The following is a 27951-nucleotide window of genomic DNA, read 5'->3' as shown; positions in this document are numbered from 1 at the left end:
TTTTTGACAGGTAAGTCACACCCTCATGGAACATCAGCTCAAGACACCATCATGCGACACTCTGAAGAAGGCGAAAGACTCGCCGAAACATGTCAGGTAAAAAATTAACCTAAAACATAATTGTCTGCTTTTAATGAATCAGTGAAATATCAATAATAAGAAGACAAAATGAACCTAATACAAATAAATGAATGCTTAATAACTCCCCTGCACATGCTCCTAAAAATCCAAACCTTCACCTGTAAATAAAACGTCCCGACCTGAAGACATCTTAATGTTATTATTTTGTTATACACACAGTGCCGCCAAGTGGAATCAAAAATGTGTTTTTATTTTAATTTTCACGTACTGCACGGTGCCCTTTTGACGAATCCGACTGAAAATTAGTCAGAAAAGACTCAAGACAATGATCTTACTCTCTGCCGAATTTTGTGACGTTTTGGCAAAAGGCGTGGCTATTAAGGTGCTGAAAAGTCCGATTGTACTCTGTGGCAACAAAAGCTCCGGCAACATGACTCAGATGATCCTATCTTCTCGAAGTTGTACACATTTGAGGATACTTCAGCCCTGAAGACATCTACCAACTTATTTTACATCGTAGTAGTAGCGCCACCAACTGGTAAAAGCTAATACAAGTTATTTTCTTGGATGTTTTTCTCCGTGCAACTCAACAAGGTCGCCCTCATATATGCTCGGATGACTGTTTCGGCCATGAGGATGTCACAATACGAAATTCGTCCTTTTTCGTGAAAAGTTGTGGGAGTGGCATTGCACTGTTCGGCAATAAAACAAAGCTGATTATGAGGTTCTAAATATGAACGACAACTCGTAAAACTTTACACACACATCAGGCCGAGCAAATTTATCAATATTTTATACGTTAGTTGTGCAGCTTTTTTGAAATGGCTCGCCATGGCCCTCGAGAAATGTTAAAAAAAAGCAGCTCTGGTTGAGTGTTTCACCTCGCTTTTTGTAAATTTTATGGAGTACAGTGAACCCTCGGTTATCGCGGTTAATGGGGACCGAGACCACCCGCGAAAACTGAAAATCCGCGAAGTAGCGGCGCACCTTCAAAAATGCTTAAAAAAAATATACAATATATATAATAAATATATATATATATATATATATACGGGGAGAGAGAGAGTGAAATTCATGTTATAACAAAAAAAACAAATTATTATTAAAACGTATTATTTTTTTATTCCCCAGCCATTCTTTTTGTATTTATTTAATTACTCCGACTTTTACCTGCTGGTACGCCGTCCGGTGTGCCCTGTGAAATGAAAGGTAGCATTCTTTATTTATTTATTCATTTATTCATTCATAACTGACAGCCTCGCGCTCCGCTCGTGCCCGGGCAGAAGAGGTGCTCCAATTCGGCTTAACTGTGACACACGCCCGCCCTCCTCCCCCGGAGCTTCCATTCGGTTAAACTTAGGGGCCGCTTGGCACCGCCGTGCCCGGGGAAGGTGCTCCTCTTCGGCTTACTGTGACGCGAGCATGCCCTCCTCCTCCGGAGCTTCCATTCGGTTAAACTTAGGGGCCGCTTGGAACCGCCCGTGCCCGGGGAAGGTGCTCCTCTTCGGCTTACTGTGACGCGAGCATGCCCTCCTCCTCCGGAGCTTCCATTCGGTTAAACTTAGGGGCCGCTTGGAACCGCCCGTGCCCGAGGAAGGTGCTCCTCTTCGGCTTACTGTGACGCGAACATGCCCTCCTCCTCCGGAGCTTCCATTCGGTTAAACTTAGGGGCCGCTTGGCACCGCCCGTGCCCGGGGAAGGTGCTCCTCTACGGCTTAACTGCCACACACGCCGGCCGGAGCTCTGGTACGGTCCGAACCGCGCGAAACGTCGCCACCGATCGTGTCCGGGGGAACGTGCTCTTCTTCGTCCACTCTCCTCTTCGCCCACGCTCTTCTTCGGCGCACGCCGGCCGTCTAACCGCTCCAGCGCCCCGTCGTGCCGCTTGGCGAAACTACAATGCCCCCGAATATTTTTTAGACCCGCGAAGCACTGAACCCGCGACAGGTGAACCACGAAGTAGCGAGGGTTCACTGTATGTATAAGACCAAGACCTACAAAAAAGTCTCTTGGAGCAATGAGCTAGGTTTTACAGGAAGTCGGCCATTTTGAATTTACTTAAAAGGGGGCGGGTCACCACAATGGACTTTGTGTAGAAATTATTATTGGGGCCCGAGCAGCGACCGCGGCGAGGTCCCTATTGTTTTTGTAGAAAATATTATTACTTTTATTATTATTATTATTAGGGCCTGAGCAGCGACCGCTGCGAAGTCCCTATTGTTTTTGTAGAAATTATTATTATTATTATTTTTCCGATTGTTCGATCGCATTTTTGACCCCCGAAACATGCACAAAAACTCACCAAACTTGGCAGTCTCATCGGGCATGGCGAAAAATTTGATATTTTAACGTCTAATATGAACAGGAAGTGAGTTATGAATTTTTGAAAGTCCGACTTTTGCCCTTTTTTGCATGTTTACAGGGGTCATTCTTTTGCACCCTGATCCTAAAGGCTTCATCTGATTGCCTTAAAGTTCTGTCTGTAGCATCTGAAGACCTGGGACAAACACTGGGGCTAAAATTTTTTGTTTCCGAAATACTATATGACGGGGGCGGGGCTTCAAAGTTTTCACTTAAGATTTCCTTCGCCGCAATGGACAAAATGCTTAATAACTCTCCTGCACATGCTGCTAAAAATCCAAAACTTCACATGTACATAAAAAGTCTGTACCTGAAGACATCTATATGTTTATATTCAGTTATACACCTTGCGCCAATCAATATCAATTTTTACATTTTGACGTACTGCACGGTGCCCTTTTAACGAATCTGATTGAAAATTGGCTAGAAAAGACTCAAGACATTGATCTTACTCTATCCCTATTTTTGTGACTTTCCTTCGAAGGGCGTGGCTATTACGGTGCCGCAGAGTCTGATTATTCTCCGTGGCAACAAAAGTTCCTGCAAAATGATTCAGATGATCCATCTTCTGGAAATCTTTCACATTTGAGGATATTCAGGCCCTGAAGACGGCTGCCAACTTATTTTTGATCGCAGTGGTAGCGCCACCAACTGGTTAAAACAAATACAAATTATTTTCGTTGATGTTTTTCTCCGGGCAGGTGAACAAAATCTACCTTATATTTGCTCGGATGAGTGTTTAGGCCTTGAGCATGTCACAATACGAAAGTCTTTCGCCTTCTTCAGAGTGTCACATGATGCTGTCTTGTGACCCGTCTTTATCAGCTGATGTTCCATGAGGGCGTGACTTACCTGTCACAAGAATGAAGGCAAGTCACGCCCCCGCTGTCCGTTCACTCCGCCAAGATGCTGGTCCAGGTGGTAGAGAGGATGAAGGCTCCCTTGTCTCTGTTCATGGTTTTTATGCCTCGCTTGCAGATCTCAATGGCCTCTCTGATCCAGCGCTGTTGTTTGTTCTCTTCTGTGCGGATGACCCTGCCCTTCTCCCGGTCCATGATGTAGTTTTCCCTTTTGCAGTGGTCAGTGATTGCTGATTTGTAATGTTCATGTTGTGCTTGTTCTTTTACTGCTCTAATTTTTTTCATTTTTTTGACAGGTAAGTCACACCCTCATGGAACATCAGCTCAAGACACCATCATGCGACACTCTGAAGAAGGCGAAAGACTCGCCGAAAGATGTCAGGTAAAAAATTTACCTAAAACATAATTGTCTGCTTTTAATGAATCAGTCAAATATCAATAATAAGAAGACAAAATGAACCTAATACAAATAAATGAATGCTTAATAACTCCCCTGCACATGCTCCTAAAAATCCAAACCTTCACCTGTAAATAAAACGTCCCGACCTGAAGACATCGTAATGTTATTATTTTGTTATACACACAGTGCCGCCAAGTGGAATCAAAAATTAGTTTTTATTTTAATTTTCACGTACTGCACGGTGCCCTTTTGACGAATCCGACTGAAAATTAGTCAGAAAAGACTCAAGACAATGATCTTACTCTCTGCCGAATTTTGTGACATTTTGGCAAAAGGCGTGGCTATTAAGGTGCTGAAAAGTCCGATTGTACTCTGTGGCAACAAAAGCTCCGGCAACATGACTCAGATGATCCTATCTTCTCGAAGTTGTACACATTTGAGGATACTTCAGCCCTGAAGACATCTACCAACTTATTTTACATCGTAGTAGTAGCGCCACCAACTGGTAAAAGCTAATACAAGTTATTTTCTTGGATGTTTTTCTACGTGCAACTCAACAAGGTCGCCCTCATATATGCTCGGATGACTGTTTCGGCCATGAGGATGTCACAATACGAAATTCGTCCTTTTTCGTGAAAAGTTGTGGGAGTGGCATTGCACTGTTCGGCAATAAAACAAAGCTGATTATGAGGTTCTAAATATGAACGACAACTCGTAAAACTTTACACACACATCAGGCCGAGCAAATTTATCAATATTTTATACGTTAGTTGTGCAGCTTTTTTGAAATGGCTCGCCATGGCCCTCGAGAAATGTTAACAAAAGCAGCTCTGGTTGAGTGTTTCACCTCGCTTTTTGTAAATTTTATGGAGTACAGTGAACCCTCGGTTATCGCGGTTAATGGGGACCGAGACCACCCGCGAAAACTGAAAATCCGCGAAGTAGCGGCGCACCTTCAAAAATGCTTAAAAAAAATATACAATATATATAATAAATATATATATATATATATATATATACGGGGAGAGAGAGAGTGAAATTCATGTTATAACAAAAAAACCTAATTATTATTAAAACGTATTATTTTTTTATTCCCCAGCCATTCTTTTTGTATTTATTTAATTACTCCGACTTTTACCTGCTGGTACGCCGTCCGGTGTGCCCTGTGAAATGAAAGGTGGCATTCTTTATTTATTTATTCATTTATTCATTCATAACTGACAGCCTCGCGCTCCGCTCGTGCCCGGGCAGAAGAGGTGCTCCAATTTGGCTTAACTGTGACACACGCCCGCCCTCCTCCCCCGGAGCTTCCATTCGGTTAAACTTAGGGGCCGCTTGGCACCGCCCGTGCCCGGGGAAGGTGCTCCTCTTCGGCTTACTGTGACGCGAGCATGCCCTCCTCCTCCGGAGCTTCCATTCGGTTAAACTTAGGGGCCGCTTGGAACCGCCCGTGCCCGGGGAAGGTGCTCCTCTACGGCTTAACTGCCACGCACGCTGGCCGGAGCTCTGGTACGGTCCGAACCACGCGAAACGTCGCCACCGATCGTGTCCGGGGGAACGTGCTCTTCTTCGTCCACTCTCCTCTTCGCCCACGCTCTTCTTCGGCGCACGCCGGCCGTCTAACCGCTCCAGCGCCCCGTTGTGTCGCTCGGCGAAACTACAATGCCCCCGAATATTTTTTAGACCCGCGAAGCACTGAACCCGCGAAAGGTGAACCGCGAAGTAGCGAGGGTTCACTGTATGTATAAGACCAAGACCTACAAAATAGTCTCTTGGAGCAATGAGCTAGGTTTTACAGGAAGTCGGCCATTTTGAATTTACTTAAAAGGGGGCGGGTCACCACAATGGACTTTGTGTAGAAATTATTATTGGGGCCCGAGCAGCGACCGCGGCGAGGTCCCTATTGTTTTTGTAGAAATTGTTATTAGGGCCCGAGCTGCGACGGCTGCGAGGTCCCTATTGTTTTTGTAGAAAATATTATTACTTTTATTATTATTATTATTATTATTATTATTAGGGCCTGAGCAGCGACCACCTTGCACCACCCAGTGGTGACAAAAATTATAATTTTTTACATTTTGACGTACTGCACGGTGCCCTTTTAACGAATCTGATTGAAAATTGGCCAAAAATGACTTTAGACATTGATCTTGTTGAATCCTTTTGGGCAATTTATCGATACTCATAGTGGTGTCTTTGAAAAAGGTACCGATGACGCGCTGGTCCAATGATCAGCATCTCGGTTTTATCTGAGTTAAGACGCAAAAAATTGAAAGACATTCATAGTTTAATTTCGGCAAGGCATGCCTCTAATTTATAGCAATCACACGGATTCGTTATATCCAACGGCATGTATAATTGCGTATCATCAGCATAACAATGAAAACTAATGTTATATTTCCGTATAATATCACCAAGCGGTAGCATCTAGTACCAATCCCTGCGGAACTCCGCGTGTGATCTTACAAAGATCAGAAGTCGCATTGCCATGAATTACACGGTGCCTCCTCTCCGACAGATACGAATTAAACCAAGAAAGCGCTGAACCTGAAATGCCAACACAAGTTTCAAGGCGTTTTAATAATATGTTATGATCAAGTGTCAAAAGCGGCGCCAAGATCGAGTAAGAGTAATACAGTGAACCCTCGGTTATCGCGGTTAATGGGGACCGAGACCACCCGCGAAAACTGAAAATCCGCGAAGTAGCGGCGCACCTTCAAAAATGCTTAAATTATATATATATATATATATATATATATATATATACGGGTAGAGAGAGAGAGAGTGAAATTCATGTTATAACAAAAAAAAATTATTATTAAAACTTCTTATTTTTTTATTCCCCAGCCATTATTTTTGTATTTATTCAATTACTTATTTTTGTATTTATTTAATTACTTCGACTTTTAACTTCTGGTACGCCGTCCGGTGTGCCCTGTGAATGTTATGATCCTCCAGCAGAGCTGGAGGATTGAGCAGGACTCTCCAAACGCAGACACAAGTAGGATAACAATCCGACGCCAGGTAGTCAGTGTAGGTGGTAGTGAGTGTAATCAGTGAGTGAATGGGAATCCGGTGCGGGGCTGGTGGGCGCGTCTCGCAGCAGCTGACCGCATGGCGCGAGACGATCGCTGGAGGAACGCCCACACAGCTGAAAAAACAAAAACACACGCGGCATGACAGGCACGGATCATGCCAGTGAAATGAAAGGTGGCATTCTTCATTTATTTATTTATTCATTTATTCATTCATAACTGACAGCCTCGCGCTCCGCTCGTGCCCGGGGGGAAGAGGTGCTCCTCTTCGGCTTAACTGTGACGCGAGCATGCCCTCCTCCTCCGGAGCTTCCATTCGGTTAAATTTAGGGGCCGCTTGACACCGCCCGTGCCCGGGGAAGGTGCTCCTCTTCGGCTTAACTGTGACGCGAGCATGCCCTCCTCCTCCGTAGCTTCCATTCGGTAAAACCTGATTGGAAAGGTTCAAATTGATTATTACTAGTCATATATTCATTAAGTTTTTCAAGATTTTTGCAATAAACGGAAGATTTGAAACCGGTCTATAGTTGTTGAGACTCTCTGGGTCGAGGTTTGGTTGCTTAAGTAGCGGTCGCATAATGGCGGTCCTAAAGCTGCTGGTACTATACCCGTGGTAAGTGATAGATTAATAATATTTAAGACAGACGGTCCTAGGGTCATAAACAGTTCTTTAATTAGTTTGCCAGGAAGCGGATCGAGCACACAAGTTGTCGGTTTTGCCCCACTAACCAATTTTGTTTGGCTTTCAAGAGATACTTTTTTAAATTGAGATAAGGTTATCGGACAGTTATCAGCCCTAATGTCCCTATTAACACCATTTATGACGGAATTCAACGGAATTGTAAGAACAGTGTCTTTAATCTCATCACGAATACACTCAATCTTCTGAGTAAAGAATTGCATGAAATCGTGAGCTGAATAGGAAGAGCTATCCGAGGTTGGTTGCTGTTGCGTTAGCATTGCTACAGTAGCAAATAAATATTTAGGGTTGTTTTTATGTAAAACAATTAATCTAGAGTAATAATTAGTTTTGGCTAGATTGAGCGCTTCCTTGTATAAACTAGCGCACCATGCCTGACGGAAGACCTCCAGTTTGGTCGCACGCCATTTGCGCTCAAGCTTCCTACAAGAATCGTTTCAGTATGCGTGTTTCCTCATAAAACCACGGAGTCAGCCTCTTTGGACAAGTTTTAGTTTTTAAAGGTGCGACGGAGTCAGGCGCATTTAACAGAGCGACATTAAAGTTGTTTGTAAGATCATCAATCGTACCAATATAATTAGGAAACGAATCGGTTACTAAAGGGAGTAGCTCAGAGAGCGCAGCGGTGGTTAAGGAGCTAATGTTGCGGCTGCTATAGCTTTGATCATGGTCAGAACGATGGCAATGCGCCAAGACTTCAAATTTGATTAAGTAATGGTCAGCTATAGCACTAGTATATGGTAATACAATTATTTTTGAGGATGCTAAGCCCCGGGTTAATACCAAATCTAACGTGTTACCATTTATATGCGTTGCTTCATCTATTATTTGCATGAAACCAAACATATCAATTATTGTCCGAAACGCCACGGTAAGTGGTTCCGACGGGAGATTCATATGAATGTTGAAGTCGCCCATGATATATTATCCGCATGAGTTACCAAATCAGCCACAAATTCAGAAAATTCATCTAAAAAGCCTGAGTAAGAGCCAGGGGGACGGTAAAAAACGGCAAGATAAAACGGCAGTGCGGCCGTGGATCGCATAATGAGAACTTCAAATGTTTTGAAGGAATTGCTAGGACGAGGACTAAGTTTTAGATTAAATTCGGAAATGAGGGCTACACCCCCATCTTTCTCATCATTGCCTCTCGCAGGCAAGGGGCCAGAGACAATTACTCGACTCAGACTCATCTTTCTGGCGAGATCACAAGTCCTTGCTATGTTTTTTCTTTGTGATCTCTGATTGCTTCATCCTAGTTGTTGGAGCAGTTTTCTTTTGAGTAATGCAGTATGGCAACACCACCACTAGGGCAATTGATGACGTCAGCACTGGTTGCGTTCATCCATAAATAACAAATGCAGGACAGGTGGGGGAACGCTGGTCGGATACCGTTTTTCAACCGCACTTACTCAAGACGCATTATTTATGTACAAACTGGAAGATAGAAGATAGTATATTGTATTGATTACCGCATATGCGCGGATGTTTTTGATTTGAAGTTTGGAAGACCGTAGCCATTGATTTATTTATTTGATTTACTTGACTTCACGGCATGACATCTGGACTGAAATGACTACGATTAAGACTAACCCTTGACTGTTTGACGTGACATACATAACTACACATCAACATCAAGACCAGTGAAGCCGAGCGAACGTCATCGCAACTTCAACCCATGGTGAGTGAGTGCGCGTTAAAACTTTCTTTAGCCAGCGTATCATTGAAACGGCAGTAACACTAGTGTCATTGGAGCCGACGTGTATTACTATATCTGAATAGCTAGCGTTGTTTGCACTGCGCTGGTGTCTAGGTCTCTTGCGTGCTAGCTCCATAAGATTAGCTTCAATGTCGGGTGCTCTGGCCCCAGCAATACACATTCTGTGGTTGGATTTTCAAGCTTAATGTATCGAGTAATGGAGTCACCTTTCACTAAAGTGCGGGAGCCAGAAGACCGAGGTGGAATGGAGCTGCTCTGTGTCTTAACAGGCTCAACGCGATTAGCAAGCCGTTTACGGCCAATGCTAACCGGTGCTGTCCGCCACATTTACGCTTACCACAGTACTCTGCTCTAGCTGGCGGACACGTCCCTCCAGCAGGGAGAGTCTTTCCATGAGAATGGTGCAAGTGTTGCATGTGGTGGTGCACGAAACCATAGTTGCGTTTTCACTTACTTTTGATACATTGTATCTGATAGTCCCTTGCAGACTAACCATGTGTTGCACGTCATCGCCCAAACAGACTCTATTGTGAGCTACTTCTAATAATTTATTGACGTCCTATTTTGTTCTTCCAAATGTAGCAACCGATAATAATGTGCCCTTTTAAAGTTTTGACGTTTGTTTGAATTCGCCCTTGCTTATTGACTCTGATATTAAGGTCCAATTGTGTCAGTGTATCACGGCCTAATAAGTAAAACGCACGTTCATGTAGAACTGCTTCTCCACTTGCTTTTTTTGTTTGTTTTTTACGTCACGTGATCCTCCGTTGCTTTCACGACTGGTCCTGACAAATCACAAATTTCTTATCAAACTTGATTCTGTCTGTGTAAATTGTAATCGGTTTTCCTGGGTGGTTGACGGCAGTTTCGAGCAAAGTGGCCATGTTTCCTACAGTTGTAGCAGACGTCGTCTTTTGTTGGCAGGTGTCCTCTTCCTCTTCCACGTCCTTGGTAGAAGATCGGTGCTGACGGGGTGGTCGTGAGGCCCGCAGCCCATTTACGCATATTATCTTGGATTGGTGTGATTGTTTGGCAGGCCGCTTTGCATTCATCTCTTGTGGCAGGCTTCCCAGGGCGCTGTTGTCCACTTGTTGAGGCAATCCCGGCTCCTTTTCTCGCTGGCCCTCCTCCTCAGCTCTCTCACCCTGACTTCCTTTTTCACTGTCACTGTCTCTTTGATCCTCGGCTGGTGCATTTCCTCCTTTTTTTCTCGCTCCTGTTTCTTCGTCTTTCTTTATCTCCATATTAAGTACTTTCTGCTTCTTCTCTTAAACGTCTTTCACTCTCTTTCTAAATCAGCACACATCTTTCTTGGAGATGATAACCACCGGACTGCACCACTCCGACTTGGAAGGCTCAATGACTCCAAGCTTCAGCATTTCCTGGAGCTCCTTGGTTAGTCTCTCCACCAAGTGTTGCGGAACTCGGTAGGGGCGCTGACGAATTGGTAATCCTTCTTTGAGACGAATGACGTGTTCTACCACCGTCGTCTTCCCTGGGCTGGCGGAAAAAAGAGAAGGCACCGTCTTGAAAATTAAGCACATCTCTGTGACTTGCTTGGGTTTCCGACGTGCCAGTGCAGGCGCATCTGTCGTCGTCGAGGACTCCAGCTCTGCCTCGTCATCATCATCATCATCATCATCATTGTCGTCGTCCTCGTCCTTGTCGTCGTCGTCGTCCTCCTCCACCTTCCGCGCGAGTATGACCTCCTTTGGAGCCTGGTTTGAACGCTCCTTCCACTCTTTGAGGAGGTTCACATGATAAGTTTGTTTATTTTTTTTCTTCTCCGGATGGAAAATCTCATAGGTCACTGGACCCATCTTCCGGGTGACCTCATATGGCCCCTGCCACTTTACTAAAAGCTTGTTGTTGCATGTGGGGAGAAGCCGCAATACTTTTTGGCCGGGTTTAAACTCCCGGTGGCGAGCTTGCTGGTCATACCAGGTCTTCTGGCTTTTCTGGGCCTCCCGCAGGTTGACCTCTGCCTCCTACTGGTACCTGGCCAGTCTCTCCCTCATTTCCAGCACAAATTTCACCACCCCCCGATCACTTCACGTGGTGGAAGGTGCCTCCTAGGCCTTTCGGAGCAAGTCCAATGGCCCCTGAACCTCCCAAGCATGCAAGAGTTCAAAGGGAGAGAAACCTGTTGACGCCTGAGGAACTTCGCGATAGGCAAACAGCAAAAAGGGCAGCCACCGGTCCCAGTCTTTTCCAGTATCATCCACAAATTTCTGGAGCATCTTCTTTAAGGTCTGATTGAACCTTTCCACTAGTCCATCAGTCTATGGGTGGTATGGAGTGGTTTTGATGGCGGAGATGCCCAGTTGTTTGTTGAACAGTTGCATTAACCTTGAAGTGAAATTGGTTCCCTGGTCTGTTAGAATCTCATCTGGTATGCCAACTCTGGAAAGGAGTTGCACCAAGGCACAAAGTACTGCCGGAGCAGTGATTGTGCGCAATGGAAATGCCTCTGGGAAACGTGTGGCGTTGTCACACACTACACCACTGCTTTTTGTCAAAGGACCCACAATGTCCATAGCAATCCTGCGGAATGGAATGTGCAGCTTTTTTAAAATGGCTTGCCATGGCCCTCTAGAAATATTCAAAAACATCAGCCCTGGTTGAGTGATTCACCTACTTTTTGTAAATTCGATGGAGTATGTATAAGGCCAAGACCTACAAAAAAGTCTCTTGGAGCCATGCGCTAGGTTTTACAGGAAGTCGGCCATTTTGAATTTACTTAAATGGGGGCGGTTCACCACAATGGACTAAATGCTTAAAAACTCCCCTGCTCATGCTCTAAAAAAATCCCAAACTTACCCTGTACATAAGGTGCTAACTTTGATAGGTAAGCTAAACTTTAGCCACAGTAGACGCGTCAGCGACTATGCAATCGGTGGGTGGCATTCATGAGAATCGGGATCGCTCAACATACAGATAATAAATAAAATCACTGTAACTGGAGGGATTGTAAACTGCTAAAGCAGGTACAACAAGCGGATCCAAAAAATTTCTGAGAGTTACCGGTGAGCAGTGGCAGCCAAACGTGCCAGCGTCCACCCAACCGGGAGTTGATTCAATATTCACAATATTTTATTATTTTGTCGTACAGTTGTTTAAAAATGGCTCGCTATCGCCCCCTAGAAAAAAAAAACAACAAAAAAAAACAGCCCCATATCTCTGTTTCACCAAACTGAAAATTTGATGAAGTGTGTACAAAGCCAAGACCTAATAAAAAGTCTCATGGAGCCGTATGCTAAATTGAACAGGAAGTCGGCCATTCTAAATTTATCAGAATCCGAAATCCTTTTATTGTCATTGTACAGTGTGCAACAAGATTAGGGAGCTCCCCTCTCCAGTGCAATACAACAATAATTTAATCAAATATATAAATTAGATAAATAAGAGAATAAATATTGTGATGGAAAATAGTATGAAATTGGAGAAATACAACACAATACGTCGCTGTTCAGCAAGGTAAGGGTGGTCGTGTGTGTGTGCATGTGTGTGAGAGTTCAGAATGGTGATGGCTCTCGGAAAGAAAATGTTTTTCAGTCTATTAGTCTTTGATTTGATGCACCTGTAGTGCCTGCCAACAAATTTACTTCAAACATTGACGAGGCTTTGAAAACAAAAGCTGCTCTAACTTTAACTACAAGCAAATTCCTCTTGAAGATTCCTCACGTTATTTCTCGGAAATATTTCACATTTCCAACGTGCCAGTACCCCAACGTTGTCCGGGTGGCGAGGGCCCTTTATAGCTGCTCGCAGCTCTAGTTTTTAATTAATTTTTTAAAATCAATGGTGATGACAGTGAAATATGTCTGGTCTGGTATCATGATAGCTGGAGGATATTTTGTCATGATATTTTAGTCAGGCGTGATAACAGTGATGTATGCTGATTTCAGGCTACTTTTATTTTGAAATGCCGTATCACATTTTGGTGGGACCGCAATTGATGGACAACTGGGGTTGTCTAGTGTCCCCCAAAATGGGTCTGATATCACGATAGCTCGAGGGTATTTTGAAATGATTATTTTAAAATCAGTGTTGATGACAATGAAATGTGCATATTTCAGGTGTTTTTTTTTTTATTGTGAAATTACACCAGATTTTGATGGGACCACTTTTGATGAACAGCTGGGGTCGTCGAGTGTCCAACAAAACTAGTCTGGTATTACGACAGCTCCAGCTCTTTTATTTTAAAATGCCTCCTTACATTTTGATGGGACTACTTTTGGTGGAAAGCTGTGTTGTCTAGTGTCCTCCAAACCTGGTTTGGTATTACCATAGCTAGAGGATATTTTTTAATGAAATTTTAAAGTCAGGCATGATGACAGTGAAATGTGCAGATTTCAGGCAACTTTTAGTTTGAAATTACAAATTAGATTTCAATGGGACCACTTTTTATGGACAGCTGGGGTAGTCTCGTGTCCCACAAAACTGGTCTGGTATCACGAAAGCTCGAGCTATGTTTTTTTTTAACTCAGTGGTGATGACCGTGAAATAAGCGAATTTCAGGCTACTTTTATTTTGAAGTGCCACATCACATTTTGATGTGACCACTTTTGGTGGACAGCTGGTGTGGTCTAGTATCCCCAGTCCTGGTTTGGTATCACGATAGTTTGAGGATATTTTTTAAAGATTTTTCTTTTAAATCAGTGTTGATCACAGTGCATATTTCAGGTGATTTTTTTATTTTGAAATGCCACATCAAATTTTGAAGTGACCACTTTTTGTGGACAACTGGGGTGGTCTGGTGTCCCGCAGAACTCGTCTGGTATCACGATAGCTTGAGGATTTTGTAATGATTTTAATTTTTTTAATCATTGGTGACGACAGACAAATAAGCAAATTTTCACGCTTTTATTTTTAAATATCCAATCAGATTTTGATGGGACCACATTTGTTTTTCCGGTTCCGTCGCCACGCGAGTGGCTACCTGCTAGAGCAGCACGGCTCACTATTTGAGCCTTTTTCGCGTGTTTTTCCCTTTACCCAGTTTTATTTATTTTACCTCATCGCAGCAATGGACATCCAAATTGCGGTGGTTTTATTGCTGCTGAGGGCTGTTTTTTGCGTGATCGTGTCCGGAGATGTCACTGGGAGCTACGGATCAATCGTTTACACAAGAGATCAGCTGTTAGCACTTCGTGCTAACCCCGTGCCGACTCCCGGAGCGAGACCCGATATCCCCCACGAGTTGAGGAGGAAGAGACGGGGGATGTCGCGCGGGGGCGAAACGCCAGGCAAAGAGGAGGCGTGACCACCCCGTCCTCCCGTCCGTTTTTATGGGAAATGTTAGATACCTTCCCAAGAAAATGGACGAGCTAACAGCGCTAACGCGGCACGAGAGGAACTTCCAATGAGCTAGCTTGCTGATGTTCACGGATTCATGGCTAACAGAGCTAACGCCGGACACCGTTGTGGAATTTGACGGCTTCCAAATACTACTTGCGGACAGGACACTGGAAAGCGGTAAGAGGAAAGAGGAGGGCTGGCTGTGTTTGTTAATGATAGATAGTGTAACCCTAGGCACATCACAGCTAAGGAGCAACTTTCCAGTCGGGACAATGAGCTGCTAGCTGTTAGCATGCGTCCATACTTGACAAGCATCGCGAGTTAACAAGGACGCGCACGTAACAGGTGCGTGAGTAAACTGCTTAAAACTTTGATCGTCATTCGGCTGACCTGCAAATTGAGACGCTACAGTCAGTTTGACGTTTTTGTTTGCTTCATTGTGGATTGACATGGAGGAACAAGACAGTGGAAAGCGGACATTAAAAATGACGGAGAAAAGCTGTAGAAGATCACAAGCCTAAACGGATGCAGGCACGCAGCTGCAAATTTGCTCAATTGACCTCCATGCAACGTCAAATTGAACAATTGATGGAGGATGATGCAAATGTTGACGCTGTAAAAAACTGAGGTTCGTGTTTGCTTTAGCGGCATGGAGCAAGAATTTGTGGACCTCAATTCCGGTCTGCAAAATTTAAAGACTGAAGAGGATTTTGCCGATGACCAAAATAACTGGTTTGATCCAAAAAATGTAATTAATGGAAATGTGAGCAATGGAAGAAGGACGTTTTGAAACGTGCAGAGGAAGGATGCAATAAACAAATATCACCTGCTGATAGTAGATCTGCATCAACTAACTACACCCATAGAAGTAGAAGTAAAGAATCTAACAGACAGAAGCTCACTTCTGTCAACGTCTTCAATTAAATTAAAGGCTCAAATGGAACGAGCATGTTTAAAGGCAAAGGCTGCTGATTTACAACAAAGGTTGGCACTTGAGCAAGAAGAAGCTGCAATTAAAGCAAAGAAGGAAATGCATGCAATGCAAACGGCACTCCCTGAGTCTGATGCTAAATTGGATGTCTTGAGAAGATATGAAAATACCCAGGAGGATGGTATCCACATTCCTGATGAGTGTGTTACAATTTAAACAAGGAAAAACATTCAATTACCATCACAGCCTATCAGAGCAACAAGCAGTGTTGACCTGAAATGCTCCCACTTCGACTATTCCAATGGCTAGATTTCCACATCAGACAGAAAGTAGAGAACAACAGGGACATGTGCTTGATGGCCTTTGCCACGCAATCTCACAGCAAGCCAGTGTCGCAGAATACTTAGCAAAGAGTCAAAAAGCATCGCTTCTTCCCGAACTTTCCATTCCTACGTTTTACAGGCGACCCTCTGCATTATAAAACCTGTATAGGTGCCATTGAACATGGGATTGAAGGCCGTACAAGTGATAACCGTGATCATCTTCAATTTTAGCTGCAGTATACTAGTGAACAACCACATGAGTTGGTGAAGAGCTGCATCCATATGGAACCTCTGACAGGATATACCAAAGCAAAACAAATCTTGAAGGAGTTTTATGGTGATGACTTCATGATAGCAGAAGCATATTTAAAGGAAGCCATGGATTGGCCAACAATCAAGTCTGAAGATGGTGTTGCACTTCAGTCTTTCACATTATTCCTTATGGGCTGTTCGAACATAATGGCAGATGTTAATTACATGGAGGACTTGGACAACATGGCTAATATAAAGGCATTGGCAAACAAACTTCCATACAGACTTATAGAATCTTGGAGAAAATTTGCCTGCAATCTCCAAGAAAGAACAAATAGAAGAGTGAAGTTTAAGGATTTTGTTGACTTTGTTGACAAGCACGAAAGATTTCTATAAAACAGAAAACAAAATCACAACACACAGAAACAACAAAATCAAAGAAAGTCTTCACAACAGTCATTGTGCCCGCCAAGATGGAAAACAACAAAACCACCACGCCAAAGGCAGAACCTGTTTCAGTGGATGCTATTGCCAAACCATGTGCTAATTGTAATGGAGAGCAACACAGTCTCACAATTGGTAAGGAATTTAGGAGAAAGCATCACAAGGATAAGATTGACTTCTTGAGGAGCAAGGGTCTGTGTTTTGCATGTTTGATGCACGGTCGCATTAGCAGTTGCTGGAAACAAAAGCTTCAATGTCAAGAATGCTCTAGACTGCATCCTACAGCACTACACATTGTCCATAAACTTCTGCAAAGAAACAGCCTAAGACGATTGTGAATAGCAGTACCTATTAAGCGCCCTCGTACAAACAACAGAAACCTGGGGTGTCACTTGGGCCTGTAAATAGGACTGCATCCTTTCAATAATTCCGGTATGGGTCAAGGCACAAAAAGGAACCAAGACAGTGGCGACTTACTGTCCGGTTTAAAAATGCCCTGACGCCTTTTTTAGACTGAAATAACTTACTAAAGTTTTCGTTTTGTGCCATTCAGAATGGGAGAGGGAGCCAGGAGGTGAAACAGCCGTCTTGCCAGTTCAATCCCGCACACCCTCTGACTCTCACCCTCCGTTCTGCCTTTTTATTGAAACTAACTCATCAATAACTAATCACCAGAAGACAGAAAAGCATCAACAACTAATCACCAAGAGACAGAAAACATCAATAACTCACGGTATAAAGGTCAGTTTAACTAAAGCATCAATAACTAATCACCAGGGACTCCAGCAGGCAGAAAATCATAACCCAAGGTCAGTTTAACTAAACACATCTTCAGGATACGGTGTCTGTGTGTGTGTGTGTTAAAATAACAAGTAAGTGTCTCTGTGTGTGTTCAACATTAATGAGTGTATAAAAACATGATTATGAATACACAAACTGATTACCTATCCTCAGCCCATCTTACATTTCCCCCCTGTTGTGGATTTAAAAATCATGTCCTTACGGCTTTAAGACAGATCATCATAATGAAATCATACAACAGTGTGATCATCAGTGGAGGAGCGAAAACCTCACATTAGGGAAAAATTCCCCTCCTCCCTTCCGGCGTAGAATGAGATCCTCATAATTTGATGACCATCAGGGAATAAAACTTGTCCCTGGGGTGACTTGGTGGAGGCCCTTGCCTCGTTGTAGGAGAGATAAGATAAGATAAGATAAGATAAGATGTCCTTTATTAGTCCCACAATGGGGAAATTTGAGGTGTTACAGCAGCAAAGATATAGATCACACAGAGTCGGCGGCGTAATGTAGCCGTTAATGTATAACATTAGCAGCAGACATTCAGAAAAAGCATGCAAATATACACAGTATAAACGTATCTAAGTGTAAGGAAACACTCCTAATGTTTGTCCATTATACGGAGGGGGAAACGCTGTAATGATAAAAACTACTGAATGATTGAAAATACTGCAATCATAAAAATATTGCAATGATAAAAGTACTGTAATGGTAAGAGTACTGAAATGATAGAAAAGTACTGCATGATAGAAAATACTGCAATGGTAAAAGTACTGTAATAGTAAAAGTACTGCAACGATAGAAAAATACTGCAATGATGAAAGTACTGCAATGGTAAAAGTACTGCAATGGTAAAAGTACTGTAATAGTAAAAGTACCGCAATGATAGAAAAATACTGCAATGATAAAAGTACTGCAATGATAAAAGTACTGTAATAGTGAACATCCTGCAGTGGTAGAAATACTACAGTGATAGAAGTATTGTAATAAGAATACTGTAATGGTAAACAAAATACATCATTGGTCAATATTTAAGTACACCCTTGGCTGAAAGTACAGTAGTAGTTAATATTGCATCCTAGGACTGCACAATTGCACTAATGCCCTCCCGTTTGTAGGCCTGACCCAATGTTCTTGTTAAAAAGTCTGACAGCAGTTGGCAGGAAGGAGCGGCGAAATCTCTCTTTGGTACAGCGAGGGTGTAAAAGTCTGTCACTGAAGGAGCTGTAAAGTGTTCTCAGAGTGTCATTGAATGGGTGGGCTGGTTTGTCCAGCATTGATGACAGTTTTGCCGTCATCCTTCTGCCCCCCACTGAGTCCACAGAGTCCAGGGAGCAGCCCAGGACAGAGCTGGCCCTCCTCACCAGTTTGTCCAGTCTCTTTTTGTCTCGGCCCGAGATGCCTCCTGCCCAGGAGACCACTCCATAGAAGATGACTGATGAAACCACCGAGTCATAGAAGTTCCTGAGGAGTGTTCCCCGAACGCCAAAGGACCTCAGCCGCCTGAGTAGGAAGAGTCTGCTCTGACCCTTCCTATAGAGAGCGTCTGTGTTGTCGCTCCAGTCCAGTTTATTGTTCAGATGAACACCCAGGTACTTGTAAGTTGAGACCCTCTCAACGTCTGTTCCCTGGATATTCACTGGTGCAGGTGGAGAGTGCCGACGCTTGCGGAAATCCACCACCAGCTCTTTGGATTTCCCAGCGTTGATTTGGAGGCGGTTCTGCTGACACCAGTCCACGAACCCCTGCGTAACCCCTCTGTACTCCCGATCGTCATCGTCAGTGATGAGGCCGACAATCGCAGAGTCATCAGAGAACTTCTGCAGGTGACAGGTTGTGGAATTGTATTTGTAGTCCGAGGTGTAGAGGGTGAACAGGAAGGGAGCCAGCACAGTTCCCTGCGGCGCTCCCGTGCTGCAGAGGAGCACGTCAGACACACAGTCCTGTGTTCTCACGTACTGTGGCCGGTTTGTGAGGTAGTTGTGAATCCATGTGATGAGGTGGTGGGCCACTCCCGCCTGCTCCAGCTTGTCTCCCAATAAGGCGGGCTGGATGGTGTTGAAAGCACTTGAGAAATCAAAGAACATGATCCTCACCGTGCCCCCCGCCTTCTCCAGGTGGAAGAGTGAAGTGTGGAGCAGGTAGATGATGGCATCATCCACACTGATGCCAGGCTGGTATGCAAATTGGAGTGGGTCCATTGAGGAGCTGACCAGGGGGCGCAGATGGACGAGGACCAGTCTCTCCAGGGTCTTCATCAGATGAGACGTCAGCGCCACTGGTCTGAAGTTGTTGAGCTCCTTCGGATGGGGTGTCTTTGGAACCGGAACCAGGCAGGATGTTTTCCACAGCTGGGGGACTCTGCCCAGCTTCAAGCTCAGGTTGAACATGTGCTGGACGATTCCACACAGCTGGTCTGCGCAGGATTTGAGGAGCTGGGAGCTGGTCCCATCTGGGCCTGCCGCCTTCCTCGCCTTCATCTTCCTCAGCTGGTTCTTCACCTGAGATGTTGTGAGGAACAAGGCTGAGCAGGAGGAAGTGGTGGTTGTCTGATGAGGCTGGGAACTGGAGCCTGTGGAGAGAGAGAGGGGCGAGAGAGGGGGAGAGAGGGTCTTGTTCGCAGTGGCAGGAGGGGTGGGTGGGGGCTGCATCAGGGAAGCCTGAGCGGGGTCAGACATTTGATCAAACCTATTGAAAAATAGGTTCAACTCATTTGCCCACTGAAGCCCCCCCCCCTTCTGGGTCTTACCTGCTTGTCCGTGGCCTGAGATGGTCTTCAGGCCCCTCCAGACATCCCTGGCATTGTTCCGCTGCAGTTGTTCTTCCATCCGCATCCTGTAGGACAGCCGTCCTTACCTCCCGGATCTTCGTGTATGGTGTGTGTGTGTGTGCACGTGTGAGGACAGGGGCAAGAAGTCCATGTGTTTTTACGTTTCAGTGTCCAGTTTGAGTTCGTCATTCTCAACATTAATCAGGTTGTAATGGTACATTTGGGCAACAAACCTACGATTAACCATCGTCTTTGTCATAAAAATAATGCAACATGAACAGACTACACATAACAAAATGAAAACTATAATTATCCCTATATATTGTTTTTTAAATTCTTCATAGTGGTCATAACATCAATAATTGTTTCATTTTTATTAAAAATTTAAATGCAGTAATGTACTCCAATCAAGGCTGATATTCCTTTATGTACGTCATTAATTTCCAAACAATATCTAATCTTTTTGTTCTGTGGCTTCAACATATTTATCATCTCATCAATATTAGCACCACAGAGTACTGAGTTTCGAGATCCTCACAATAGTCGTTCTCAAAATGATATTTTATTTTTATCAATTTAGCTTTGTTAAGGTAAGATATTTTATTGACAATCTAACATTAATATGCAAAGAACATGTACATTAGTACGAAATGTAAAAGAAAATTGTGGTGGGGGGGTGTGAATTGTTTTCTTCTTGGTAGGGGGGGCATGACAGGAAATAATTGAGAACCACTGGTCTCGTCACACACCAGCTCGGGTTCATTCCCTACCAGAGAAATGACATTCCATGTCCCCAGAGCTAGGCGCTTTATGTTGTCGGGGATTGGACTGCCTTTGACTGCCTCCTAGCTCAAAGGAAACCCAAATTCTTTGGTCCCGCCCACTGGTAGTGAGCCGAAGCCCTTGTATTAAATAATAAATAAATACATAAAATAAAAAAATTAATAAATTTAAAAAACGGACCGATCCACTGCTTGGGTTAGTTTGACCCACCTTGAGATCCGTTCCCACTCAGTGACAGTGTCTACAAGCCACTGCCACCAGGCCAGTGAACCCAACGTCCAGGCAGTGACAAAAAACGTGATCAAATTACATTGCTCATCATAAGGTGTTTGTGAGACGCTCTTTGTATGTTTCCTCAATTAAGACCTGTTTTCCATTGGTGTATTTGAAAAAAGTGGTGAACCTGTTAAATTCACTACAAAACGTTAAGAAGATGAAAGTAATGTTTGAAGGAATATTATTTTTCTATCGACGTGCCGGCGGGCGGGCACAGATAGAGAGTGATAAAGCAGCACCACCCGCGCGGGGCGTGCTGACGAAAAGGCAAGCGCTCCTCCTCTCATCGCGTCCTTATTAAGACAGAAAAAAGACGCTGTTGAATTTGACCTATTCGCAGTTCGAGCAGGTGCTTAACGCTGGAGAATATCACCACTTCGAAGTTCGAACTGCTGTTGAAACGGAGAGGTAAGTGTTTTTCGTTGGTTTTTTTTCAAAACATGCGTCGAGTGCATTTGTTCATAGTTAGAGATAGTTGTGTGGAAAACACTATACAAAGTAGCACCATGGATGTGGGCCTACAACACTGGCCTAGCAAACATGTGCTCCTACATCGACATAATTGACGAGCTCCAGTTAAGCATTGAATAATTATAAAACGTCATGGTGCTTTTACTCATTTAAAGAACTAAACCGACGCGTATTGTCATCCGGTGGTCAGGTTTGCATTGAATGTGAGCACGAGGGACGCTAGCTTGTTGCGTTAGCTTTGCGGAGCTAACAGCTTGCACTTTTGTTATAGAACCACAGAATGCAAGTACCATGATAATTTCTGTCATTAATTTTTGTGTAAGACACGATGTTCACTGGTTAATTACATGATTCTTAAAGCAAAGGTTACTGTGAATGCAATTTTGGTAAGATTTTTGTAGTCGCACTGCATAAATCTGTCTGTGTCTGTTGTTTAAACTTCAATATAAACTATTATGGTTGAAATCGTTAATTGGGATGGAGGAATTGATATTTTTTTAATTTATAATTTATTTTTCTTACACTGATATTGTTAAAACTCCATTTAGCCCATAGTATTAATAATTCTCAACACAATACTGTCTTTTTTCTTTATAGAATAAACAATGCCTTCCCTGAGATGCAGGAAGTCCCCAAAGCAGGATACTATTGAACATGCAGTCAAGGGTCTGGACAAGACTGCAGAGTTAGAAGCGAAGTATATAAACTAATTTAAAGGTATGATGTTAACGCTTTTGCTAAGATATATTATTGTTTTCTGATAACCAAGCTGACATCGTTTTTTAAGTGGTTATTTTACATTAAGAGTGTCTTGACCTTTTCTTTTGCCACTTTTGTCAGTTTCAAGTTATTTCAGTGAGTGTGAAACCTGATGGTAGGAGTTCTATCTAAATTAAGGCTGTACTTGATGACGCCCTCCGGCATTTTTATACCACAATAGACCGGTGAACAAGTCCGATATTGATAGTCTAGTGTAAAGCACGTAATACGTCACAGAGATCACGTGACGCGATCCAATATGACTGTGTACAGTGTATGTCATTGTTTTGAAACTAAATAATCTTAAAGTTTTTTTTTTACGTAACCAGGTGCAATTGACATTTGTACTTTCAGTCCTAATACATACTGGCTAATGCAATGCTGGAAAATGAATTTTGGCTGGTCTGTTCCTTTAAAATCATAAAGAAGGGCTCTGCTCTATCCCTCACAAGAAGCAATGTTTCAAACCACCCTACATTAGTATAGTGGCCCAAATGAATATGATGACTCCTTATTTGTGTGCTTAAAAATATGACGAAGCTAACTTGATTTCCCTGTTAACTAGGTCGAGGAGTATTTACCAAGGCCCCTTTCAGGAAAGACGACTTTATTCTTTATTATGGAGTACAGAGGAAAATTGATAGATTCTGATGAATCTCAACGCAGGAAGATGGATGGAAGAGGCACTGTCTTTTTGTTTGACTTCCGCCGGCAAGAAAAAACTTGGAGGTGAGGCAAAGATTGAGATGTTATCTTATTTTTGTTTTTATTTAAAAAAATAAACACATACTCATCCCATAAGTGTTAGGGGAAAAATCATTCTCTAAGCAAAAATGTATAATTACTTTTATTCATGCGTTGAATCTGTACAAATGAAAATATAGATCATGAAGTCTCAAAGACAAGCTGTTAATAGGGTCTGATTCCAATAGAAATTTCTTGTATGATTTGATTTAGATTTAAAAATTGTGGATTTCCTATTTTTATGTTTTGTGTACACAAGATTGTCTCAAAGATTAATTTCTGACATTGATTGAATAATTGTTTTTTTTTTTTTTAATCTATTTTAAGTGTTGATGCAGCTCAAGAAGATGGCAGTCTGGGAAGACTGGTTAATGATGACCACATGCACCCCAACTGTAAAATGAAGAAGATGACAACAGAGGACAGACCACACCTCTGTCTGTTTGCGCTCCGAGACATTGATGTTGGCGAAGAAATAACTTAAGACTATGGACCAGCTGGCCTTGGAGAACACAGGTTTGTAAGATGCATCTTTAAGTACAATAACAGAGCCCACTTGTGGTGTTCTGGTGATGTAGTTTCCAATTAGTTTGGCAATCTAATAAATGTATGTGAAGTTTCTATGGAAGTTGAACATGATGACTGACTGGGGGAGTTCTCCATTGTCCACTATCTGTAATTCAAATTTGTGGGTCTGAGTCAAAGTTTGGCTCTGCAGGAACAACGAACTGGTCAGGGAGTGACAGTATTACAAAGTTCTGCGTTACTCCTTTCTGGGCGGTGGCCCTGTTAGGCCATCATATGCCATATTGCAAATATCCCCATTGTGGGACTAATTAAGGACATCTTTATGTTGTGGTTTCCCTACCAGAACCAGCACCAACCCTGTATATTCATGATATAAAACACTGTTTCAATTTGATATTTAGCCTTTCTATACTGTAAAAATAGAAGACCCCAGGCTTTCCTGCGCTCCCTTGCCCAATTGGTGGTGTTCAGGAGACAACCTGGGACTGAAATATCAGTCACAACCAGTGTTGTTTTCGTCACTGATGACTATGACGAAAATACTTCGTTAACGCCCCTTTTTTAATGACGATGACAAGCTATACGAGGTTCTTTTATGACGAAAACATGACGTGATGTACATGAATTTTTTTCGTTGACTAGACAAAATTGTTAGCATGTGGTTCATAAATTATTTTATGTTGCTTTTAGTGAAATAAAGCCACAACAGTTGCCCAACAAAATGTTTTGCTTCTCTGCTTATTTTGGAGTAGTGAGTATTGATTCCACTGTTGCCACTTTTTTCTGTTTGTAATGAAGAATCCTTAGTAGTCCATCCAAAAGTCTTTGTTATTGGGTGGAAACCTTGAATGCCTTGTTTTAACTCAAATGGACTTAAACCCATCCATCCATCCATCCATCCGTTATCTGTACCGCTTCTCCTCACTAGGGTCGCGGGGGGTGTTGGAGCCTATCCCAGCTGTCTTCGGCAGTAGGCGAGGTACACCCTGAATTGGTGTCCAGCCAATCGCAGGACATGCATAGACGAACAACCATCCACGCTCACACTCATGCCTCGGGGCAATTAGAGTGTCCAAGTAACTTGCCATGCATGTTTTAAGAATATGGGAGGAAACCGGATTACCCAGAGGAAACCCACGCAGGAAGGCCGGAGCCAGAATCGTACCTACGACCTCAATATTGTGAGGCCATCATGCTAACCAGTTGGGCCACCGTGCCGCTTGGACTAAAACCTTTGTGAATAAATTGACGAAAACTAGGGTAAAACTTTTTTTGCGTTTCCGTCGATTAAAACTGGACTAAAACCCTTTTTTTAGTTTTCGTTGACTAAAACTGGACTAAAACTATAACGAATTGGGATGACTAAATGTGATGTAAACAAATCAGCACTTTGTCCAAATGACTTGGACAAAATCTAAAATGCCTGCCAAAAACAACACTGGTCACAACACGTGTCTACAGAAGATTAATTGGCATGGGCGAAATTAATTAGTTTTATTTCATTCATGAGCTTATGTTTTGTTTTGGGTGGCTAAGGCTTAAAATGTGTAAAAATCTAATCCAACCTCAAATATAATTAATTCAATAAATTTATGATGCTACTAAAACATCGAAGCAGCCTCCTCCAGGCTTTACAGACTCAGAAATGGAGGTATGCGTATCGTGTGCTCATCCTGTCGTGTCTCGAGATGTTAAAATTGCAGTTAGATAGACGTGTGCTGATTAGACAAGACTTCTAATATATCTGGTGTCACAGGATATTTGTCAGTGAATGTGTATGTCTGGTTTGAGGCTCACTCAGCTTTTTCTTGTGTTGTGGGGTCCAGTTGAGTTGAATTGCGAGTCAGGTATGTTGGCCATCTGACACCCAACTGTCAGGTTTGCGTTCGTGGGGACCCCGTAGAGCCATTTTTATTGTTGACATAAATCATAGCTAATCATCTTTTCCTTCATTATCATATGAAATACAGTTAGGAGTTGTATGTGCCTTTACTATGTTATAATCTTAGAACCTACCAGCCACTACAGCTGTCCGACAAGAAGACTTTTGGCTGTCCTGTGCTCCATTGCGGCCCTGGTGGCGTTCAAAAGACAACCTGTGACTGAAATATCAGTCACAACATATCTCTACTGAAGATTAATTGTCATGCGCTAAAGTAATTGGTTTTGTTTCATTCGTGAACTTGTTCGTTAAAATGTGTAAAATTCTGATCCATTTTCTTTTTTTGAATTCATTAAATTAATATTCAACTTGTTCATTAGGATGGAGGACAACCGACAATGACTGAATCGGCTGAGGTTGATGCCACCAGAACATCGAAGCAGCCTTCTCAAGGTTTGACAGACTCTGAAAAGGAGGTATGCGTATCATGTGGTCATCCTGTCGTGTCTTGAGATGTTAAAATTACAGTTAGATAGACCTGTGCTGGTTGGACAAGTTTTCTAATATATCTGGACATAAATCGTAGCTAATAATATTTTCCCTCATCATCATATGATATACAGTTATGCGTAGTGTATGTCTTTACTATGTTACAATCTAAGAACCTACCAGCCACTACAGTTCTCTCATTGGGAGACTTAAGCTTTCGTCAGGCTGTCGACTGCTGCATTGCCCTCTTATTGGCTTTAAGTACACAACCTGTAACTGAATTATCTGTCAGAACAGAACCTATGTGTCCACAGCAGGTGATTTGGCATGTGGATTCTTCAGATTTTTAGAAAATAGGTAAAATTGTGATCAAAAGTTTAAAATGTATAAAATTCTGGTATAGTTTGCAATAGTATATCTATTAAATCATTTCAAAACTTCTTAACAAGGATGGAGAACATTGGCTGTGACCGAATTGGTTGAGGTTTACATTACCAGGACCATTGAGCAGCCTCCTCGGGATCTACAAATTTAGGAATGAAGATATGCATCCCATGTTACAATCCTGTTATGGCCCGAGGTTTTGAAGTTGCAGTTACATATTGGGCTGGGCGATATGGCTGATAAGTACATAGCGATATAAGTATTTCATATGGGTCCATCGATACACATTGAATTCTTTTTTCGTATTATTTTATTCATTATTTTTTTTATTTTCCAATATTTTCACTGCCCTGTTAAAAAAACATTTAATGTAGTTTTCCTCCCGGGAGCTTTTTGTTACGGTCAATTAAGTGTTTTTGTTAAATATAGCTGCGTAGAATAATTATATGCATTATTATCGTACCACAATGTTTTGGTTTTGCAAATAATTTCCTAAAATCATTCTAATTTTATGACATTATTTTGTCATAATATCATTCATCAATATTTTAGTTTTTTTTTTTTTTCAAATAGAATTAAGACCTTTTTCTGTGCAGATTCCTCTGGGGATTAAGTATTTAATGGGTTCTCAATTTTCTCTTGGACTCTGATGCAACCCAGTCTCCTCCCTTGGATAAAAAATATGGGCTGAATCTTCCTTGGAATAACGACACAGATTCTGACGAATCATTGTCAAATCCTGCCCCTGAACTTTGTGCCTCAGACCCAGACCATATTACTATCCCAAGGCTCAGGAGGACCAAAAGTATACAGGTAAACAACCCATATAGATTTCAGGGAATCTTACAAGCAAATTGCATATATTTTATTGGTCTCCTGCCTTCTATCCTTTATATTTCGTTGTTGTTGTTGTTTTTTAGATTAAAAAAACAGGCTGACTTTGGAATGGAGAAGCATTATTACTCCAACTCAGATGACGGTGGAGATGAATATATTCCGGATACAAGTGAGGCCTCTGATTCAGACGGAAGTGAATCTTTGAAAATTGTGGACCCTCTCTTGAAGTCTAAGAATGCCTTCAGAGATTTTTCTCCCACACCACGAATCTCAAAAGCCACCTCAACGCAGGTTGTTAATCAAGGGCGTTCACCCGTTCGGAGGAGTAGCAGCACTGGTGTGATTCTTGAATTCTATGGCTCTTCAAATATTTGTGCAGTTTAACACAAATCATCCAAAATAGAATTCAAGCACATCTGTGACAGAAATTCAAATTCAGAAGTCAAAGAGAGAGAACAAAAAAAAAATCTAATGCTGCGCTTCTTCCGAAGACATATACTGTAAACAGTAAATGTATGTTAGGACAATCTTGAAAAAAGTATTAGAACACCCTTTACTTTTATTTCTTGTTAATTTTATTAACCAAAATATGTCCATTTTTATTACAGATTAATGAATACAAAATTAAAACTCTAATCAGCTACTTTTTAATCGTTATATTTGTATAAACAAATGTTATACATCTGTGTGTTAACTTATACAAGAAATGACGGAAAAGCAAGGGTGGTTTAGTATTTTTTTATCGTATATAGTCTGTATAATATCTTTAACCTATGCTGATGCTGTTTAATACTGATTTAAATAATAATAATAATGTCATAA

The 27951-nt window shown here is 42.4% G+C and overlaps 1 protein-coding gene across 4 annotated transcripts; it reads left to right on the top strand.

Annotated features, from left to right (window-relative positions):
* Nucleotides 1–27951, top strand: LOC148315761 (uncharacterized). Of its 4 annotated transcripts, XM_088287370.1 has the most exons (10): nucleotides 1–96; nucleotides 3599–3684; nucleotides 21376–21443; nucleotides 22104–22223; nucleotides 22831–22994; nucleotides 23337–23525; nucleotides 24466–24718; nucleotides 25800–25895; nucleotides 26953–27105; nucleotides 27213–27951. In XM_088287370.1, exons 7-10 carry the CDS (start codon nucleotides 24641–24643, stop codon nucleotides 27228–27230), a joined length of 345 nt encoding a protein of 114 aa, XP_088143496.1. In that variant the 5' UTR covers nucleotides 1–96; nucleotides 3599–3684; nucleotides 21376–21443; nucleotides 22104–22223; nucleotides 22831–22994; nucleotides 23337–23525; nucleotides 24466–24640; the 3' UTR covers nucleotides 27231–27951. The 4 variants fall into 4 exon arrangements, 2 of the variants coding, with proteins under 2 accessions (XP_088143496.1, XP_088143497.1); XM_088287371.1 differs by lacking the exons at nucleotides 1–96; nucleotides 3599–3684; nucleotides 21376–21443 and having other exon boundaries at nucleotides 21575–22223; XR_015840608.1 differs by lacking the exons at nucleotides 1–96; nucleotides 3599–3684; nucleotides 21376–21443; nucleotides 24466–24718 and having other exon boundaries at nucleotides 21575–22223.

This window comes from Idiotropiscis lumnitzeri, unplaced genomic scaffold, assembly GCF_059441095.1.
Source record: "Idiotropiscis lumnitzeri isolate Australia: NSW breed Sydney's pygmy pipehorse unplaced genomic scaffold, RoL_Ilum_1.0 HiC_scaffold_42, whole genome shotgun sequence".
In the NCBI taxonomy this organism is placed as follows: domain Eukaryota; kingdom Metazoa; phylum Chordata; class Actinopteri; order Syngnathiformes; family Syngnathidae; genus Idiotropiscis; species Idiotropiscis lumnitzeri.
This window is presented reverse-complemented; position numbering and strand designations above follow the sequence as displayed.